Source organism: Zingiber officinale, chromosome 9B (assembly GCF_018446385.1).
Source record: "Zingiber officinale cultivar Zhangliang chromosome 9B, Zo_v1.1, whole genome shotgun sequence".
Classification (NCBI taxonomy): Eukaryota; Viridiplantae; Streptophyta; class Magnoliopsida; order Zingiberales; family Zingiberaceae; genus Zingiber; species Zingiber officinale.
The window spans coordinates 16,246,750-16,266,919 of NC_056003.1; the positions used below are offsets into that span (position 1 = coordinate 16,246,750).

Consider the following 20,170-nt stretch of genomic DNA (forward strand, 5'->3'; position numbering starts at 1 on the left):
ATCTCTGCATCTTGTTCTTCTTTGTTGATGCTTCGCGGCGAGAGAACTCAAACCGGAGATTAGAGAAACTTTTACCCATCAGCACCTGTTGAAAAAACTGCAAGAATCCTTATATTCACGATCTACTGTCTTTGATGAATAATCAACTTCCTCTGAGTTAGTATGTATGATAAGTGTTTCTCTTTTCAGTCTCTGCCAAATGTTTAAGGCATGGAGACTGATCAAGTTGAGTCATAAAAGTTGAAATGGCACAAAATCAAGATTGAAACATAAGATTGTGAGCACCTCAACTGATAAACTAGGCGATGATGGATCGCAAGCACGATGCAATGGATCAACGAGCACAATGATGTGGCACAGTGAGTTAGATTGAGTTTGCAACATCAGAGAATGCGGTACAGATTGACAGCAGCAATGTTTAAAAATATATATAGATCTAGAATCCCCAATTAACTCCCTAAAAATGAGGCTATACAAGCTTTAAAAATTGATATATAGCCATACAATCTTCTACACAATGCTGTAAAATCAATTGACACCTATGCAATCTTCTACCCAAGCTAACAAAATTAATTGCCAACCTTCTATACAAGATAAACTTATTGGGCAATCTTTACAAAGTTATTGACTATTCTCAACACTATCTTAAAACTAACAGATTGATAGCAACAAAAAAATGTGGTCAAAGAATGAGTCACATAGCTTCCATATGAACTCTGTTGCTGAATTTGACAACTACGATAGCAGACCATGAAAGTTCCAAATGAGTAAAGATGGAACTTATTTTAAGAAGTCGACATATATTACTGTGCAATTTGAGTTGGATCTCAGCAGCCACATGTACTTCCCACATGTTCATCAGAGCCAAAGATTATGGAAAAGATGAAAAACATTTTGAGGGCTTTCAATAAATATCTTAACCCTGACAAAACTTATATCCTTCCAAAGAAAAGAGAGCTTTAGTATTTATCATAGAGATAGGAACTTGATCCTTTAGAACCTGATTTGCATGAGGAGATTCAGCAGATTTAAAAATGAGCATTGTTCTTTGGCCAAACTTGGTGAAGTGTTTTTTTCGTGCATTGGAGCTTATGCTCAAATGCGGCAATTGCCAATAAACCTTCTTCTCCAGCTTATAATTAACAAAACTCCTGATATACACTATGGCAGGTTATTCGTGGTACCAGAATCACTCTCTTTCCTTTCATGATTAGCAGCCATGGATATCTCAAGAATCAAGCCAGGTTTTTGCTCGGTCAAAGTCTGCTTGAAATGTAAGTTAGGCTTGAGGCACACTTACACGATATACAGCAGTCTGAGAAGAGGCATGGAGGTTGGCTCAGTAGCAGACCCAGGAGTGTGTTATTTTTGCCTATTGCTCGACGTCATTTTCGATTGTTACAACTGTATATATCATCAGAAATGAAATTAATGGAACAAATCAAATAATACTAATAATTAGTTTTGCTATTCAATTTCAACATTCGATCCACCCACCTCCAGGAACCGGTGTAGGTTTTTCAGGAGAAAGCATCTTTGGCAATGTCTTGTCGAATAAATATGTACCAGGAAAAACCAATATATTTGCAGATCTAATTTCCTTTTCTTGAAAACCATTAAGAGGCTTGAAGCCAAATACCTTAGTCCATGCATCCTGTAGCTCGGGAATGCTGGATATAACCAGCTTTTCAACATTGAGCGAACAGAGAAGCTGAGAATGAGATCAAATTCAAATCAAATAAACGAAGAACAGAAGCATAATTGCATAAAGCTGCTGAGAAGAAAGAAACCTAAATAAATATAGAGAGTAACACCATTGGCGGCATTAGGTAGGTCACCAAAGTCCGGAAAGGGAAAAAATTAAACAGGCAAAGTTGGCAGATGTTTAAATTTCTGCAAGCATAATTCAGATTTGCAGAAGCTTGAAACATCTTGACAGCCTAAATCTAGATGCCACTTGGATTATAACTAGAAAACAAGAGTCATCATCTCTACTCTTTCAAACAGATTTTAGGACGAACGATGAAAGATGGGATGAAACTTTGTTGCATCAATGTCAGAAAATTCTAGTTTGAATCTTTCAAGCTTTGTAGTTTTCAGCAAAATACGAACTGTAAGCATAAATTACCAAATACTCTAAATTGGTGAATAAACAAACAGTGAATAGAATAAAAAGGCAAACTAACATACTGATTCAATTCCACCAAGAAGCCGGCGGCACATGCCTTGGCGTCTATACATGTTTCTTGTCCCAATAAAAGGCATTTCTGCCAGCCTGGTTCCATGGATCCTATCAGACAAGACGAAAGCAATAGAAAATCAGAATCAAATGTAATAGGGTAGGTGATTTCTGCCCTCTTTTCACCTAAAAAGAAAAAGGCAAGAAAACACATGGAGATTACATGCTAAAATAGACCTGCATTGAGTGATGGATTAAAGATAGAGATCAATCTTTCAAACAATCCTTCTTATAAATATAGGTTAAGTAGGACTTAGAAACAACATCAAGCATTATCTCAAGCTGTATGGGAGGCATGTTGTAACGATCAGGTACAAAAGAATTATACACTTCAGTGAATATACCATGGATCAATTATGAACCAATATCTAAAGAACCAATCCATTCCGCATCTGTGCTTGCACAAACTGAGGTTCCTAGTTTGAACCCCCAACCCTTTTATCTATGCACATCACCTTGGACCAACATGCACCTCTACCTACATTTCCACAGAGTGCTACACAAAACCTGACTGAAAACCTATTAAGGTTTAGGCGTGTCAGGATGTATACACAACCAGCCTCCTAACTCTCACTAAGAATTACTGTTCATATTTCTCATAAGCAATTCAGAAATGTAACATGATTGACAATAATCAATAATCTACTTATGAAGTACAATCTATCAACCACAGGTACATTTGAGACAATAGCTTCTGCACATAAGATGATCAATCCCCCAGTGAACTAGTCATCAATATAGCTTACAGTTAACAGACAGTCAAGACAAGTACCTGATAGAGGCTGCAGAGATAATTTCATCACCACGCTCCAAAATTATTGTGCAGAAACTCTTATAGTTCAGACGATTAAAATTTGATCTACAAAAGCAACAAAACATAGAAGAAACAAGATTGTTAGTAGATAGCTATTGCAGGATATAAGCATCAACAATATATTTCTTAGTTCTCGAAAGACATGGAAGAGAAATATTAGCAAACAGGTACCCATAGAATTTTAAAAAACAACAAACCTCAGCTATCTACAACTACTAAAAAAGTGGGCACTGAAGAGGCAAGTCCCTTATAGAAGTGAAGGGGCAGCAAAAAGTCAGATCAATGAACAGGAGGCCAGTGTGGCCTTAGGTTTCGAAAGCTAACTTTCCAATTTGCATTAGAGAAATGAAAAACCTATCAGCCAATTAGTAATCATGACAAATACAGAGCAACATCCAGGGGGTATAAATGACACAAATCTTCATGAACAAATACAGTAAAAGTTCATTCATATTCCTCCATCATAAAACGATATTAGAGAAGGTAAAAAAGATGAACATATTTTAAGTTTCAAGAGAAATGAATTTGACTTGTCAATATTCTTGAGCAAAGTTCATGAACAGTTCTTGAACTGATTCAACGATAAGTTAGATTAGTGCTCATTATCATCCTGTATGGAAAAATATATTTTTTTTTAAAAAAGCAATAATCTGAAATATCTACAACACACATATAGATTTATCAAACATGTTAAGGAATGAGATATTACATAACTTTGTACTAAAGTCAGTTAAGGAATGAGATCCATGTTGTCTTTCCTAAATACTTGGGGAAAAAATAAGGTTTGGTGATGAGAATAACAATGATATATATAATCAAACACATTAATTGGTAAGATACAAATATGATCACTCCTCAATAATCTAACTGAAAATCTTAATGAGAATGCCTATTTTCCATTCACAATTTCCACTGAAAGATAGGCGAGATGTGAGAAATGCTTACCCACAATTATAGACAACATTATGAATGACGTTAAAACCACTTCTCTGGTCAACAATCGGCAGAAAGCACTCATCCAAAATGGCTAGAGCAACAGCAATCTTCAAGTTGCATTCTGCCATTTGATGCAACTCCAACTTATACATAGAAGCATCCTCATCAAATCGCCTAATAATGCTCCATGAAAATCCAGCTCCCAAGTCATTCTTGGTCCCAAGAATCTTCTGCAATCCTTCAAAAACCTGCAGTTAGAAAAGGCAGCGCTGGATCATTATTAGAACAGCTAGAGTATAGAACCAAAATCTTGATAGAATAAGACTGGGGGATTAAGTTTTGTAACTTCTCAAAAAATGAATTTTTATAATCTGCTTGGTCATACATTCCGACAAACGTTTATGTGAAATATAATGATTCTGCATTAGGCAGATGCAACTTTGCATAAATCAATCACCACTGCATAAATTTACAGTGTTAGTAAAACATAAAATCTTAGCAAAATCTCATATGCCTTCAGTTCAGCATGCAAAAGCAAGCATGGGAACTAAATCTTTACCCATAACCTGGTTAAATTGTTGAGATAGAAGCTAGTATCAACCCCTTCTTGATTGTCAAGAAATTGTCAAGATTAAATAGGACAAAAGAAGAATGATTTATGCAGACATAAATTTGGACGGTCAAGCCTATTTCCTCTTAGCCCTCCCTCCATATTTTTTTTTTTTGGAAACACTAATACCTATATTGCAACTGAGCAATACTACATTAAGAAATTGCCATATTTTATCCTATATGGTAATGTAATTATATAGTAGGTTGATCTAAAAGATCCTCATATAATAGGTTGATCTAACAGATCCTTCTCTAACACAGCACTGATTTGCTTGAAAAAAGAAAACTAAGTTTGACATCAAATAGAATATCACCCAATGGATGAATAATCAGGTCTATGGAAACAAATATTTGCTAAGATTACATTATTGTTCATAAGCAAACATATATCATTCTGTTGTGACTTTAAATAAAATGCCCTTCTTGAAGATTTGAGCTATTGCAACAATGACCATAAAAAAAATTCAAACAATAAAATTATCAAGGCTCGATATAGAAAAGATGGGCAAAACCCACCACTTTATACCTTTCTGCAACTTTGGGTACAAAAAGCACTACTCAGGTTCAATGAAATGGGAGAAATTGATTCAAATTGAGCAACACAATCCTGATGATCTGCAAAATTCAAGGCGCCTAGCAATAAGTTTCTTCATTCTTTGAACATTACTAAACTTAAAATGTGAAGACCAAAATATAGAGTTTAGTTATTCCATACATTTTGCCTCACACTGGCTGCATGAGAGTAATGAAGAATCAATTCCATTGGTTTTTTTAGTAGAATCCATAGAAATTTCACCACAGTATCTGCAGCAGCACTTTGTACAGTGCCACACTCCATGAGGAAGCATCTACAAAAAAACACATTAAAAAATTGAGCCAAACAGGCATGTCGCACCACCTACATGGCTACTACTACCTGTTCAAATATTGAAAGCTTATTTTATTTAACCCACCTCCAAACCCAAACAACTGACATGGGATGTTGAAGGACAATTATCACAACAGATCAAATCACCGCTGCCACCACACATTGCACAAAAGTCATCATTGGGTTGATCACTACTTACATCAACACTACAAAATCCTTGATGGCCTGACTGTTCATGTTTTTTCCATGCTTCTAATTGACACTGCAAGAGGGAGACACCTCTATCTTCCAAATATATATATAGTGATGGCTGAAGAAGTCTGCTCCCAGCATGAAGCTCAAACTTAGATGCAGTAACAATTTTAGTACAACAGCTGCACCTAATGCCCTCTCTTGTTATCCAGCCTCTCAATTTTGTTTCATTTCTCCTCTTGTTCATGTATTTTATTTTTTCATTTATAGACAGGATTCCAAGATCTATCATCCATGAGAAAACTGTCCTCTTCCATTTATATGGAACAAAACCATCGTCTTCAGTTTCTGCATCCTGATTGCTGCCACGAGCTAATAGAGCACACACTCTATGTTTGCTTTTTCCTATTTGGAAGTGATTATGAGCTATGGAACTAACTATTGTTTTTGTGTCTAAATCTGTAGAGCTGTTTATGTTTATTCTGTCTGTGATTCCGTCAGACATCTCTGTAGTTTCCGTAACACTAGGTTGCCTCCTATTGTCAAACCTTTCCTCTGAATTCTTCTTTTGACCACTTTGGGCTTCTTCTAGCGCTTCCTTCCTTTTTCTCTTGTTAACAATATTCCTCTTCAGTACATTTAGGGAATCTATAGGTATATTATAGTCACTACCAAGAAATGCTTTAGACAGCCTTGCAGGGCCCTCACTCTTCCCATTGTTTTCTCTATTCAGTTCTTCCTGATACACAGCATAAGCCTTTGTGATTGACCAATAACTACCTCGTCCTTTAGGAGGTATGTAAACAGAATCTACATACTTGCTGCCTTTCCTTGGCCTTAGATCTATCCTCCAACCGGCATTTATAAGTATTTCTTTTAACTGATCTTTCAGTTCCCTTTTATGAATTTTTGAATTGGAAAAATCCCTTAATTTAGTGTCAGTCTTATTGTTTTGCATATTTGTTCTCTTTTTCCCTCTTTTTGGCAGTGAAATCTCCAACTCTCTCATTTGTTCACCGGATCTGCTTTCCAAAGTTATATCAGTGTTTGTCTCTCTCAATATAGTTCCTGCGCATGATCTTTCAAGTGATTGTGTGTCTGCAGAAAGGGTTGTTGGATTCAGCATTTCATGAGTAGAAACCACTGGAAACCCCAGAGTCTTTGATCTTTGCTCATAAAAATCTTTGGCACAGAAATTCTCAAGTCCATCAGCTTTCTTATTGAGGAAGACCCTCAAGACACCGCCTTTTCCTTGCACCCTGAGAACATCACTTTCGTGTCGAGTAATGTCAGTATGCAAATTATTATCAACAGCAAAAATGTTGTTAACATCTCCTATCCTCTCCCTTCTCGTTTTCTTTGCAGAAAGTTGAGCAACAGCTGGTTTTCTACTGCTCTTCCCCTCCAAATCCGACTTGATCGTTTCATCAGAATCCAGAACTTCATATGGCTTGGCAACATGAGCCCTCAAAACATTCTTCCTATTTTTCTCTTCCCAAGCAACTCCATAACTGTCACCACAATGCATCCTCTCTCCTTTCTGCGCACCACGAGCCGTTCTCCAATGCTTAGCCAAACAATCATCCGAATTGCAATCACTCACACCCAACCTCCTCTTCTCGTCGACCTCCCTGCTTGCTTTCCTCTTCCTCATGCCTCCGCTCTCCTCCTCAAAAGACATCACAGTAAAACCCTACTCCGCCCACGATCAAACCTACTCCAAATCCAATGCGAACCAATCGCGTTGGCGACGAGAAACCCCGAACAACGGCCAATCACTCCCTCTTCGATCAAAGATAATTTCCGGAACGATTCTGCACGCAAAACATCAACTTTAACACAAGCATAGAAAACACCATATCGATCAAAAGGAGAAAAAACAATAATCAATTACGAACCAATCTGGCGAACCTTAAAAAAGCGTTTGAGGAATCGGGGATGCGATCGGGATTTGGAGACGGTATCCACGATGATGCGGATGAAGAAGCCTTCGGGAAGACGAAGAGTTCGCTAGCGATCGATTAGGGATTTGTGACAAGATCTTAACTTTTCTCTCCGCCCTTCTTTCTTTCTCTCTCTCTCTCTCTCGTTCTGTTTCCTGGTTTCCCTCCAACTCCTCGCTGTGGATTTATTAGATTTTGAAATATTCGTAATTGTAGTTACGAAATACTTGCAGATGATCTTCAAGTACCGGACATCGTATACCCGTCAAGATACCAGGCTGATGATTCACTAAGCTTGTGGGCTCCGGATTTCCCAACCCACTGCTTCAGGCAGATAACTGAAGGTTTCGAAAGCTGGGTTTTCTCAGTCTGACCTACATTTCATACCTGCCACGCTATTGGATTTTACTCTGGGGCCCAGAATACAATAAATGCTCGTTAGAATGATCTCTTGGATCAATCTCGATTCTCGAGTGCCTCCTATTAAAAAGTAATTAGTTTAATTAATTAAGCAACCAACCAACTTATTCTTAATAATCTGGATTTTGTCGATGATTAACATATCTAATCATTATTATTATTATACGAACTATTATGACTTTTTTAAAATAAATAAGGGTTGAAAAGTAAACTGAAGATAATAAAAGGTAATTAAAAATCCACGAATTAAAGGCAAATACAATGGATATAGAAATAAATATATACGGGCAAAATAAAGTTAATGCTTGATCTGCAAATATATATAAAATTATATAAAAAATTTCTTTTTATGTTGCTAAATTAGTATTAATCCGTTTTTTATCTATTAACTTTTTTAAATTAGTAATCTCGTATCATTACGGCTCACCGCCCTAGACTTTACAGTGGGTAGTTGACACCTGTCAATTTCCTACTGGCCTAATTCTGACCGTATTACATTTTTTTTTTTTTTGCCCTCCTCCCCTCTCCTCTCCTTTCCCTTTCTAGGGTTAGGTTTAGGCCGAGGTTGCTCTTCTCGTTTTCGGTTACCGAATGCGAAATTGACGCCTTGCGGTCCGAGATGGCATCGGAGGCGGCTTCCGCCGTCCCTCCTTCCCTCGTGCAGGAGAGCTTTGCGGAGCTGGAGAAGCAGCGGGAGCTCATCACCTGCTGCACTCAGCTATGGAAGGAGCTCTCCGACCACTTCTCCACCCTTGAGCGCGGGCTGGAGATGAAGTCCAAGGTACTCCGGTGCAAGCGCCAGGAGCACGACGCCTCCACCCGCCGGACCCTCGGCGTCCTTCGCCGCCGCGAACTCACCATCGATGCCTCAGTGGAAGTCGCCCTCTCCAAGCTCGACGCTGTGCAGGCGGTCCAGGTCGTCTCTTCTGCAGCAGAGGGCGACGATCTTGATATGACCTCAAAGCTGCGATCTTTCTGCACTAAAGTGGATTTCCTTGGGTTCTTCGATCTTGTAGTTGCGAAAAAGAAGGAGGTGGAGTTGATTCGATCAGAACTCCCAGTGGCCCTCGCGGACTGTATTGATCCGGCCAAATTCGTGATTGACGCGATATCCGGGGTCTTCCCTGTCGACAAAAGGCCAGTGAAGTCGCCTAATGATCTTGGTTGGGCCTGTGTGCTAGTATTGGAGTCGCTGGCGCCGATCCTGGCGGATCCTGAACTAAGGCTGGCGAGGCCACTAGTAACTCGAACCATAAGGGAGCAAGCTCAGAACATGGCAAAGGAGTGGAAACATAGTCTGGAGCTGCGCGGAGGAATTGAGAGCGTGAAGCCATCAGATGCGCACACGTTTCTACAACTTGTGGTGACTTTCGGGATCATAGAGAAGGATGACAAGGAGTTGTATCGGAGGCTTGTTGTAACTTTTGCTTGGCGAAGGCAAATGCCCAAGCTGGCTATTTCATTAGGGCTCGAGGATAAGATCGAAGGTACCTATTTCTCTTTTTCATCCTTATTGGCAAATTAGGTTCTGATCTAACCTATATAGGAAGATCTGGTATTACCAGTGTAAGGCTAAATCTACTGTCCATTTCAATAGTTCAATGCTTTTTACTACAAGTTGGAAAATTTATGATGATAAACGTTTAGGTGGCTGAAATGCCAGCTTTAATTTTCATGCCAAATGAAACTTCTCATTGCCCATCAACTTCTGTGTAGATTGGAATGGTTACAAGTAATTGAGATTTCACATTATTATTTTCTTCTTTGTCTGATAGAAAGACAGGTAGCTTTGTATGTAGAACTGGTATTATTTATGCAGTGAGTATTATTGATGTTCTTTTGCACAATTTTCATTATTTTGAAGTACAAACTATGATCGTTCTGTTAATGCTGGAGTTAGGAAATAATGTGTGAACTTTGTGCATGAGACTAGATGGGAATTGTTAGACATGTGACGTGAGTGTTGTTTTTCTTTTGCATGCAGATATCATTGAGGAATTGATTAGCAATGGACATCAGCTAGATGCAATAAACTTTGCACATGAGGCTGGTTTGCAGGAGAAGTTTCCTCCAGTTCAATTGCTAAAATCCTTCCTTGAAGACTCAAAGATAGCAACTTCAACTGCCCAGGAGAGCAACAACACTGGGCAAATTGCAGTATGTTAGCTCATTGAAAATATTGCTATCAAATAAATAGTTATAGTTCTGTGATACATCGCTATGTGAATGTTGAAATCACACATTCTGTTTGTTGCAGAATGCCACAAGCCGCAAGGAACAATCAGTTATTCGGGCTGCTATCAAGTGCATTCAAGAACATAAACTTGAAACTGAATTCCCCTTGGCAAGCCTTCAGAAGCGATTTGAGCATTTGGAGAAGGCCAAGGTGGAGAAGAAAAAGGCATCATCTAGTGGAGGTCTTGCCAACGATCGGCCCAATAGCCCTGCAAACAAGCGAACACGCGCCAATAGTGGCGGACCAATGCCTCCTGCCAAGGCTGGCCGACTGATGAACAACGCCTATGTGTCCTCCTTCCCTGCTCCTCCTACCTTTGTACGATCACCTCCAGTACACTCAGCATGCCCTGCAACATCTCCTTATCCTTATGACAGCCCTCCAGGACATGCGATCTATGGTAGCAGGAGTCCACCAGCTATCAGAGATGCATATGGATACCCAACTGAAGTCAGCCCTGCACCACATGCAGCATCGTATCTCTCTCCACCAATGAGCTACCCACCATATGGAAATTACAACAGTGGCTTCGGGGGCTACCACAATGTATTGGCACCAGCCTATCAGCCAGCTTACTACAGGTAGGATGCGCATATCTATCTCCATGTGCTAATAATCTACAACCTTTTGCTTCATGGCCTACTTTGCAGTAACTAATTAAAAAGTAAAAACATAGGATGTGTGTACTAGATGGTTTGCTTGTATTTTCTTGTTTAGATCAGCTCTATTATACTTTCTCCTGCTGCAGGGAATATTCAATCAGATGAAATGTTTACCTTTAAGTGATGTATGTGACACTTGTTCAACTTCACTTGCTACCTTGTAATTCAATTTTCACATGCTGTAACTATTTTATGTATTCTTTTCAGTTTATAGGGGAATCTAAAATGCTTTCAGAACTCATTGAAACAGTTCATAGTCCACATGGTTTTATTCTGATCCATCGACATATTGCCATAGTGTAAGTTGTGTAGGTGCAAGTCTTGGTTGATTATTGTGGATACCTACCTTATCACTATAATTGTCTTGCTTTGTCTTAAAGTTGGAGCATAGACAGTGGTTGTGGTAAGCAGACATATAGGTAAGGAAAAAGGTGTTATTTTTTCAGTTTGGCTTCTTTTTAAAGAACTTTATGAGCGACAATTCGGATCATATAAACTTGACTTGAACATGATGCATCAAAATCTTGAGAAGACGATATATAGAAACATTTGTTAGTATATTTGAACACTTTGAGCTAATATGAAGTTGAGTTCACTAGCATCTAATAACTATTTTAGGTTAAAAACTAAAGCAAAAAAAGTTGAAAGTATGGAAAGAGTTTGTACTTTGATATTCATTGAAAATGAATTTAGTTTAGTTCAAATAAAATTTATTTATGTAAAAAAAATACTCCAATTTAAACAAATGAAAGTTTTCATGAATTTCTTCAGCAAAAACAGAAATTGAAGAAGAGATGAACAAATAACACACAACTAATTAAACCCTAACCCCTAAAAGCTGGAGAAGGAGAATATGATGCTTCCACCAGCGGCTAAGTAGAGAAGAGGTAGCTTCGGAGAAGCAGCAACAGCAGCCTTCGATGCATTTCCTGCACAATTATTTCATTTATTTGATGCGTCTTTGTTAATCGACTAATTGATTAGTTAGTTACCTGAGGCCGGAGAAGTTGCACCGCTGCCCGGTGCCGGCGGTGATGGTGGTGCAGTCGCCGGAGAAGCTCCAGGATTGATTGCTGCTCGTGCAAGTTAAGTTAATATGATTGAGTGATTATTAAGTCGATAATGATAATATCTTAATAATGTTAACTCTTTCTTTTGCCTCATTGTCATCTATAAGACATTTGAAGTATAATGTCAGATCCTCTTGTTCAGGATGTTCTGATCAGGGGAGGTCTTGTAAGTTCATTAATGGAGTAAGCTGACCCCTAAATTGGGGTAGATTTTTAGTTCATAAAATAAAATAAGTAGATTAAGGGATGAACCATTTATAATTACGATCGGATTGTGACTGTGATCTGATTACAATTGATTATGATCTTTTTCTTGGTTCATTGTCTCCTAGGTTATAATTTGAGTTAAGGTGGGTGGTCGAAGATCGTCGGTAGTGAATAAGTGGTTAGGCGGTCTAGCGTCGAGGGGGGCGGCCTATGAGTGGCCTCTGGCCATCCTCTTAAAAACCACCCACTCTGACTTAAATTATAATTTAGGGGGGCGGGGAACTCAGGGATGGATCGTAACTAATTACAATCGGATCGTGGTCATGATCTAATCGTAAATGGTCCATTTGCTAATCCACTTTTGTGTGGATCAGGAAATCTGAGCTCCTAAACGGGTTGGGTCAAAGCAAATTTGAGTTTTTTTTCAACTACAAAACTTATTTTGGTGCACTTTCAATACTAATTTGGTGTCATTTGAGCACCAAAAATTTTTCCAATTCAATCAATGTGCATCATTTCCTACACTAAAAAGAATATTCTTTAGAATATTATATTTTTTCCATCTTATAATTTATTATTCAACATACATATTAATTTATTAAATATTTTTATTACAATAATAATTACTATTAAAATTAAAAATTCTATTGTACATGATAACTAATTTTTATGATATTATGTTTTTAGTTACCAGAAAATTAAGATTAGTATTTTGTAATTTTAAATGTTTAATTGTATGATAGATGATATGTTATGCATTTTGAAATTTTAAATGTTTAATTGTGTGTTTGTTATGAAATTATCAATATTATAAATTTTAATATATTTATAATCTTAGTAATATAACAAATATTTTAAATATTAATTATTTAAGTTAATAACTAATATAAATTTATAATATATAAAATTTACATAATAAATTAAATTAAATTAAATAATATTAATTTATAATATTTAAGAATATTTTAAATATAAATTTAATATTATAATATATTATATTAAAAAAAAATCCGTACTTACCATTTTGGTGCAAATTTTGAAGTGTTCATTGGAGGAGATTTGATATCTCTTTTATATTAAAATGGTGTAAAAGAGTGGCAAAAAAGGTGGAACCGTCACCCTAGCGGCCCCTGACCCCGGCCCCACAAGATTTCAGAGGGAGTTAATCATGGTTAATGCTGGGCAGGATAGGTGACTGGGGGTCGAAGGAATTTTTGGCGCAGCAGACCAGGGTTTTATCCCCGAGTGCAACTGACGATCTTTGATCCCACAATTTCAGTGGCAAGTTACAGGTACCTAACCAGCTGATCCAATTCGTGAGGACAAAAATCAACCCTTAAAATGGTGTAAAAGAGCATCGGTGGAAGATGGTCCCTAAATGTTAGTAAATTTGTAATTTACATATGAACTCTAAGACAAAGTCAATGCAAGTTGACTTTAGAATTCAGACGTGGTGATCATGCCCACTTACAATTAATTAGTGGCATGCATAATCGTTGACCTTTTATCAATTAATAAATAAATAATATTTATTTTGCCCCTCCCAGTTCAGCTATTTTTGAACTGCCCTCGGAGTTTTAACTCGTCAAGATACCCTTAAAATATGGAAGATCATGCAGGCAATATGATCTGATCGTTAGCTATCAAACATCATATAAACTTTTGATTATTAACATAATTGAGTAATATGTATTGTTTTTCCTAATTTAAATGAAGCAAAACTTTAATAATTTTGAAACTATGCGTGTCATGTTAAAAACGTTATTAAGATATTGGAGCAAAATGAAAATTTCCCTGGGCTAATTAATTTATGTGTCCACTGTCCACTAATTATTTAATTATGGAATTCATGCGAGGTGCTAAATCATAATTAATTGGCCGATTTACCAGCAATGCAGGCGCTAAGCTCCGGCGAAGTCTTGACTCCGCACACCGCCAGGAGCGTCGAGGCCTGCGTCTCGTTGAATGTGAGCCCCGGCGAAGAGATGCTGCCGTTGGCCGCCGAGCAGAGGCACTCCGGCTGTGACGACGCCACGGCGTCGAGCTGCGTGCAGCAGGCGGTGGAGGGGGCGGAGGAGTTGCCGTCGAGGTAGCTCAGGCACGGCGATAGGGACACGAGAGCCGACGTGCAGCCCGATAATTGGGCCGACGCAAGGCCCAATATGGAAGAGGAGGCGATGAGGAGGCCTAGTACTAGAAACCACGATGCAGACGACTCCGGCGAAGTCTTCATTCTTGCACGTAGTCTCGCCGGTGCCGGAGGCGTGGAAGGATTTGCTGAAGTCCATGTTGCTCTGAGCATGACTATAAATAATAAATTTTATAGTATTTTTTTATCTCTTAAATAATTTTCGACATTTAAGAAATTTGAATTGCATGATTATATTATCTTCAATCATAACATTACAGGTATTTTAAAATTAATTTTTTGTAATGACAACCAACTAAAAGCTATAAATTAAATCAAAAGGCTATAAGTCATAAGTCATGCTTGGCACAACGTATAGACAAATTATTTATGAAACATATAATAATTATTATGCGCAATCACATTGAAGATGTATAAACTAACAACATAATTAAAAAAAAAATACTCATCATTCATTGATGATGATGGCAGTTTTTCATTCTTATTTTCCCAATAGATTTTCTTAATCCAAACATCACCTCTGCTAATAGTCTGTTTGTAATCATAATCTAATATGCTTCATCATCACAATTATATTAAACAGAATGCAACAGCCTTCACCGAGTAATGCTCAAGTTTCTGAAGATGAAATTTTAAGAATTATTCAACAAACTAAATTAAGATTAGGATATACTAATTATTAGAATTAATTAATTAATTAGTTTTTTTTTTATTATTTTATCAATTGATTAAGTATGTAATACCTCTTTATATATATTATATATCCCATAGATAAATCAATAAAAAATTTATTTTATTATCTTTTCTATCATGTCTAATTATTTAACATAATATCAGGACCAGCATTCTGAGCATAGATTTCCTGGATAATTTTTTTATGGTCCAGAGAATATGACACTCGTATTTACGATTGGATCACGATTACAATCCAATCATAAATGTGAGTGACATCAAAAAAAAATGGTCCAGAAGATCCTGACTCCTAGTTTCCCTCCCGTTTCTAAAAATCAAAAAAACAAAACAGAGAACTTTTTCTTTTCTCTGTTTGCTTTTTCCTCTGCTCAAAGTCTTCCGCCGCCCACCGCTGCTTCCCATGTCCTACCGTCGACCACCGCAAGAGGCCGCCGCATCTTGTTTCACCGCTAGCACCGTCGCCCGTCGACGGTCCTACCTAGCATCGGCCAGGTTCACCCGGAACTGAAGAAGGCAAGAGAGGCCAGCGACTTCCTCTCTCTTTCGACACCACCGCCGCCTGCCAAGGGCACACGACGCTGCTGCAGCTCCTTCCGGCCGCCGCACTTCCGCCTCCGGCTAGAACACCACCGGTAGGAGCACTCTCTTCTGCCAACAGCAGCAGCCAAGGGATTTTTTTTCCTCCTTTCTTCCATAAGCCGCCAGTTCCCTATCGGCTCCGCTCACGGTTGGGTCATCACAGACGACACCAGCTCGACCTCCCCTCCGTCATTTCCTTCTGTCCCCTCAACCTCATCCACAGCAACGATGAGCGCTCCAATATCCAAACACGTTGACAATTTCCAGTGAATAAATCGCTGATAGGTACTCCTCCCTTCAAAGCAATCCTATCCGCTGATCCCTCGCTCGGAAACGACTACACCGTCATGCTGTCTCTGTCCCTGCTGCTGGTCTTCTTCTCTGGATCCACAGCCGCCGACCATAAGGTAGAAGCTCCTCCTTGTGACGCCAGTTGCCGCCGGAGGTGTTGCTGCCGCCTGATTTTCTACCACTGCTAGCCAAGGCTTTGTGCAAACAGCTAGCTTTCTATTTTATTTTCTAGTGAGAAGACATAGAACACCATCATTAGAAGCATTTTCTTCACAATATGCAAAAGTCAACATCATTTACCGGATAAGATATTTTACTTTCGATATCAAATACGTCAAAAATAAAGTTTAGAGCGATGTTAAATTTATCACATCATTGATTATATTAGAAATCAATACTCTAGAAAATATGATTGACCAAATACTCGAGGGAAATGTCAAATTTATCTCAGAAATTGAGATTTTAGTGTTCAATGTCCTAGACGATTTAACTCAAATTTCTTTAGTGGTCCTGTAATTTCAAAACAACAAACTATTTCACAAGTCTATCCTCTCGTCCATGCCTACTTATGGTAAAACATCAGAGTTTTCATCTACCGATTAATATATTGACACTAAAGCAATTCATCATGTTACATCAAATTATAATATCTTTATAGACGTAATATCGTATTATGGCTCATATATGGTTCAAGTTGACAATGATTCAGATTTACAAATTGCTAATTTTGGAAACACATTTATTTATCTAATTGTACTTTTCATATGCGCAATGTCTTTCATGTTCCATCTATTATTAAAAATTTATTCTGTACACATCAGTTTTGTCTTGATAACAATGTCATTTTTGAATTTCATCATAATCATTATCTTATAAAAGATAGAGGAACAAATACTATTATGCCTTATGGGAGAATAAAAAAAGACCTCTACTATCTTTAAAGTTTTTTCAATCAAAGTTTTTGTTGGTGAATGGATAAATAAACTAGTGTGATATGCTTGATTTGGTCATCTTTCTCTTCGCATTGTTCAGTCAATCATCAATATGTATGGTTTACCTATTTCATTTATCTCCTCTCCATCTCATTCATGTAGGGCTTGCATGGAATTTAAAAATCATAAGCTACTTTTTTTTCTTCATCCAATCATATTTCTAATTTTTCTGTCACGCCCCGGAGGAGTATCTGTCCAAAGAAATTTCGGCAACATCTCCCCTGTACGGCGGACAATCTGAAACTTTTCTACAGCATCATATACCTCAGCCACATGCGGCTGGAATAATAACAATAATAAAACAATCACCACGCAGTTAATATCAATTTCAGCCTCTGGCTGACACAACCACGCAGTTAAGTAGTAAACAAATAGAACAATAATACGATGACTCGAAAACAACCCTACTCAACTACATTCGTAAAGCTAAAATCCGACAAACTCACCTCTTCTGCCGTCCAGGCAGGCATGGAGTAAAACATATCCAAACCATACCAAAGTCCATCAACGATAAGAATCCATACAAGATCCATAAGTAAAACCAATACAAGACTAAGACATAGTCCGATAGAGAAAACTAAAATAACAACTCGTGGTCTGCAGAGGACTAGGACTACGTGCAGTGGGGACTAGCGACTGGAACTGCCTCCTGACATCATCAACCTGAAAATAACAACAGAGGCGGGGGTGAGTCCAACGCTCAGCGGGTAACAACTGATATGCATAATAAAGAATATAACAACTAGCACTAATCATGCGTACAGTCTCCTGATACAAGAAAGGTAAATGCAACTGAGGAATGCAGGAGAAAAGCTGTACTAACCCGGACCAAGGTATAAGGGTAACAGGGTCGTCAAACCGAGGGTGTCATAATCCTGTATGCATGTCAATCATATGCATCCATATAAATGCAGCAAGTAAATACAGCAAACACAAACAATAAATGTATCATGCATATGATGCCAATGACATGGTCACCCCTAACGCCAGTCAACCATCTCACACACAATGGTGAGTCCGAGTGGGTAGAGCTGTGACAACCGTGCACTCTGACATCACTGCCCCTGATGAGTGACCAAGTTGACGGGATGCTGTATACACATACTCCTACCCGAAATAATAAATGGGGAGCGATGCTCTCATCTCCCAGACACGATGACGGGAGGAATCTCGGCTACTACCGAGTCACACTACCCATGAGCGGACCAACGGAACCAAACAAAGTCCAACTGTCTGCTGCTGCTACACTAAACCAACGGAGCCAAACAGAAGGAACTGCGGCTACCACCGAGTCACCGGCACAATAGAGTCAAACAGAGAATCGCCACACATCGATATACCACTAGCCCACGAGTGGTGGTGTGAGATACGAATGGCGATGCACTCAACAATAATGGAGCAGATAATCGACATGCAATCATGCAAGATGATGCATGACACTAAACATGACAATATCATGAATAGCATAGCAAGATTCATACATAAATAAAAGGTGTACCACAAGTCAATGTATCAGATGGAAGGTACACAAACAGATAGGGTATCAAATAAACCCTAGGTCTTGAACATAATGTATCATATGGTTGTGTCACTACCTATAAAGCAGGTATGATCAAGTAAATAATAACATGCAGTGCATAACGAGTAAACAAGCAAACATGTAATAGATCATGTAGTGACCAACCGAAACAAATGGAAAACACAATCATGCTATATGTTAAACACATTATTATGCATATCAAAAGACATAAGTCAGAGTACCCGCCTCCAATAGGAAAGTTCAATCTGGTCCAAATACGACGTCGAGATACTCGTCTCGCATCAAAGTCCTGTAACACATGGTATCCAAATTTAGCTAATTACATATAAATAAATTAGCTAAATCAAATCCTCAAGAAACTAATATAAATTCAGATCCAATTATAAACCCTAATTGAATCATTTAACTCCTCAATCGTTTCTAATCCATTCGAATTAGGACTTGCAATAAACATGGTTAATCATAGCATCTTACCCGATTTAGTCCTAATTCGACACATATATCAACTAATCAAATAATCCAAATTCATTTTGATCTACATCCAAAACCAATTATCTACTCCTTACCTCAATTCACAACCAAGTGACCGCTGGTGGGATACGACCCGAGGGCTTCACCGCCGAAGCTGGATCATCGGAACTGTGGATCACCCGAAATCAGTGTTGTCCGAAGCTAAAATGATCAAACTAGCATGAAATATGATATGAATCGTACATACCCAAATCTGCCGTACCTACAATGGTGCCAATCGTTTTCCCTCAGCCGCTGATCACTAATCCCTAAATCAAAATACCCAAAAATCAGCACTTGCCATAATCCAAGAGGTTCAAGTGCTACTGATTGAATCTGTAACCCAACATCAACTCAGAAGAGTACTACAACCAGTGATCTAATACATAGAAACAACAAAGATAAGCTACTCACCTCATCGCTGTCTGGTTTGAATCCGGCAGAACAAGAAAATCTAGGGCACGGCTTGGTCCTCTCCGATGATCAACAACTAGCACTGAGGCGTGAGACCAGTGAAGTCTGGAATCGGGAATTAAAGCACAGCGTCACAAGATCGGGAGTAAAGCTTAAGGCCGGCATCGGGAAACTAGGGCTCGGCGTGATAAGCTTCCTGGTAATGCCAGCATCGGCGTCGGCGTCGGGCAGAAGAGAGGAGGAAAAGGAATCAGAATATCGGCGCCGGAAGAGGAAGATCTAGGGCTCGGGTGTCATCGTCGGGCAGAGGAAAGGAATCGGGGCGAGGCTCTAGGGCAGAGATCGGAAGAAGGGAAAAACACAAGGCTTCCCCACGGCCACTGCCTTTGTACCGGAGAGGAGAGGAACAACCGCGAAGGCGGCGTCGACGCAGGCATTGGGGAAGAAGAAACCGTCGGAGTGGAGAGGAACGGCGTCGGGGAAAGGAAATGGGAACGGGAGAGGAAAATAAGAAATAGAAAAAGAAAATAAAAGGAAAATTTCGACTTTTCCTCGTTTAAATGGGTAGCCTAAATAGGATTTCCCGGAATCCCGTTTTTATCCTCGTTAACTCGTCCGTACTAGCTCCGAAAAATTTCCAAAAATTTTTCAAAAATTCCGAAAAATTCCCTTACTAATATTCGCCTATTTTCGGTATTTTACATTTTCACTTGAAATAATTTATTCAGATGTTTGGGGTCCTATACTTATTTTGTCTAACTAAGATTTTCAATATTATGTTACTTTCATTGGTCATTTTTGTA

General features: G+C 38.6%; 3 protein-coding genes and 1 long non-coding RNA gene across 4 annotated transcripts; 1 reads left to right on the top strand and 3 right to left on the bottom strand.

Moving 5' to 3' along the window:
• Positions 1–1,372: 1,372 nt before the first annotated feature.
• On the bottom strand, positions 1,373–7,470 carry LOC122022851. The gene is made up of 8 exons (XM_042580965.1): positions 5,555–7,470; positions 5,317–5,449; positions 5,128–5,216; positions 3,999–4,237; positions 3,012–3,098; positions 2,191–2,290; positions 1,498–1,711; positions 1,373–1,404 (listed from the first exon to the last, which is right to left on the bottom strand). The coding sequence occupies exons 1-8, from the start codon at positions 7,340–7,342 to the stop codon at positions 1,373–1,375; spliced, it is 2,682 nt and encodes an 893-aa protein (XP_042436899.1). The 5' UTR covers positions 7,343–7,470.
• Positions 7,471–8,548: 1,078 nt separating this feature from the next.
• LOC122023867 (FRIGIDA-like protein 4a) lies at positions 8,549–11,128 on the top strand. Its single transcript, XM_042582269.1, has 3 exons — positions 8,549–9,511; positions 10,009–10,181; positions 10,282–11,128. The coding sequence occupies exons 1-3, from the start codon at positions 8,644–8,646 to the stop codon at positions 10,843–10,845; spliced, it is 1,605 nt and encodes a 534-aa protein (XP_042438203.1). The 5' UTR covers positions 8,549–8,643; the 3' UTR covers positions 10,846–11,128.
• A 625-nt stretch (positions 11,129–11,753) lies between these two features.
• On the bottom strand, positions 11,754–14,501 carry LOC122022852 (non-specific lipid transfer protein GPI-anchored 19-like). The gene is made up of 3 exons (XM_042580966.1): positions 14,087–14,501; positions 11,915–11,995; positions 11,754–11,851 (listed from the first exon to the last, which is right to left on the bottom strand). The coding sequence occupies exons 1-3, from the start codon at positions 14,499–14,501 to the stop codon at positions 11,754–11,756; spliced, it is 594 nt and encodes a 197-aa protein (XP_042436900.1).
• Positions 14,502–18,675: 4,174 nt separating this feature from the next.
• On the bottom strand, positions 18,676–19,882 carry LOC122024775. Its single transcript, XR_006123507.1, has 4 exons — positions 19,368–19,882; positions 19,162–19,222; positions 19,010–19,082; positions 18,676–18,732 (listed from the first exon to the last, which is right to left on the bottom strand). It is a non-coding gene; the product is annotated as an uncharacterized LOC122024775 (long non-coding RNA).
• Positions 19,883–20,170: the final 288 nt, after the last annotated feature.

Excerpts from the sequence above, each read along its gene's own strand:
- LOC122023867 (XM_042582269.1), top strand. The coding sequence starts at position 8,644 with ATGGCATCGGAGGCGGCTTCCGCCGTCCCTCCTTCCCTCGTGCAGGAG. Across the intron at positions 9,512-10,008 it reads GCTCGAGGATAAGATCGAAG|ATATCATTGAGGAATTGATT; the intron begins GTACCTATTTCT and ends TTTTGCATGCAG. Across the intron at positions 10,182-10,281 it reads ACAACACTGGGCAAATTGCA|AATGCCACAAGCCGCAAGGA; the intron begins GTATGTTAGCTC and ends TGTTTGTTGCAG.
- LOC122022851 (XM_042580965.1), bottom strand. The coding sequence starts at position 7,342 with ATGTCTTTTGAGGAGGAGAGCGGAGGCATGAGGAAGAGGAAAGCAAGC. Across the intron at positions 5,450-5,554 it reads TCAGTTGTTTGGGTTTGGAG|ATGCTTCCTCATGGAGTGTG; the intron begins GTGGGTTAAATA and ends GTTTTTTTGTAG. Across the intron at positions 5,217-5,316 it reads CAGCCAGTGTGAGGCAAAAT|ATCATCAGGATTGTGTTGCT; the intron begins GTATGGAATAAC and ends TGAATTTTGCAG.
- LOC122022852 (XM_042580966.1), bottom strand. The coding sequence starts at position 14,501 with ATGCTCAGAGCAACATGGACTTCAGCAAATCCTTCCACGCCTCCGGCA. Across the intron at positions 11,996-14,086 it reads GCTTAGCGCCTGCATTGCTG|CAATCAATCCTGGAGCTTCT; the intron begins GTAAATCGGCCA and ends TTGCACGAGCAG. Across the intron at positions 11,852-11,914 it reads TGCAACTTCTCCGGCCTCAG|GAAATGCATCGAAGGCTGCT; the intron begins GTAACTAACTAA and ends ATAATTGTGCAG.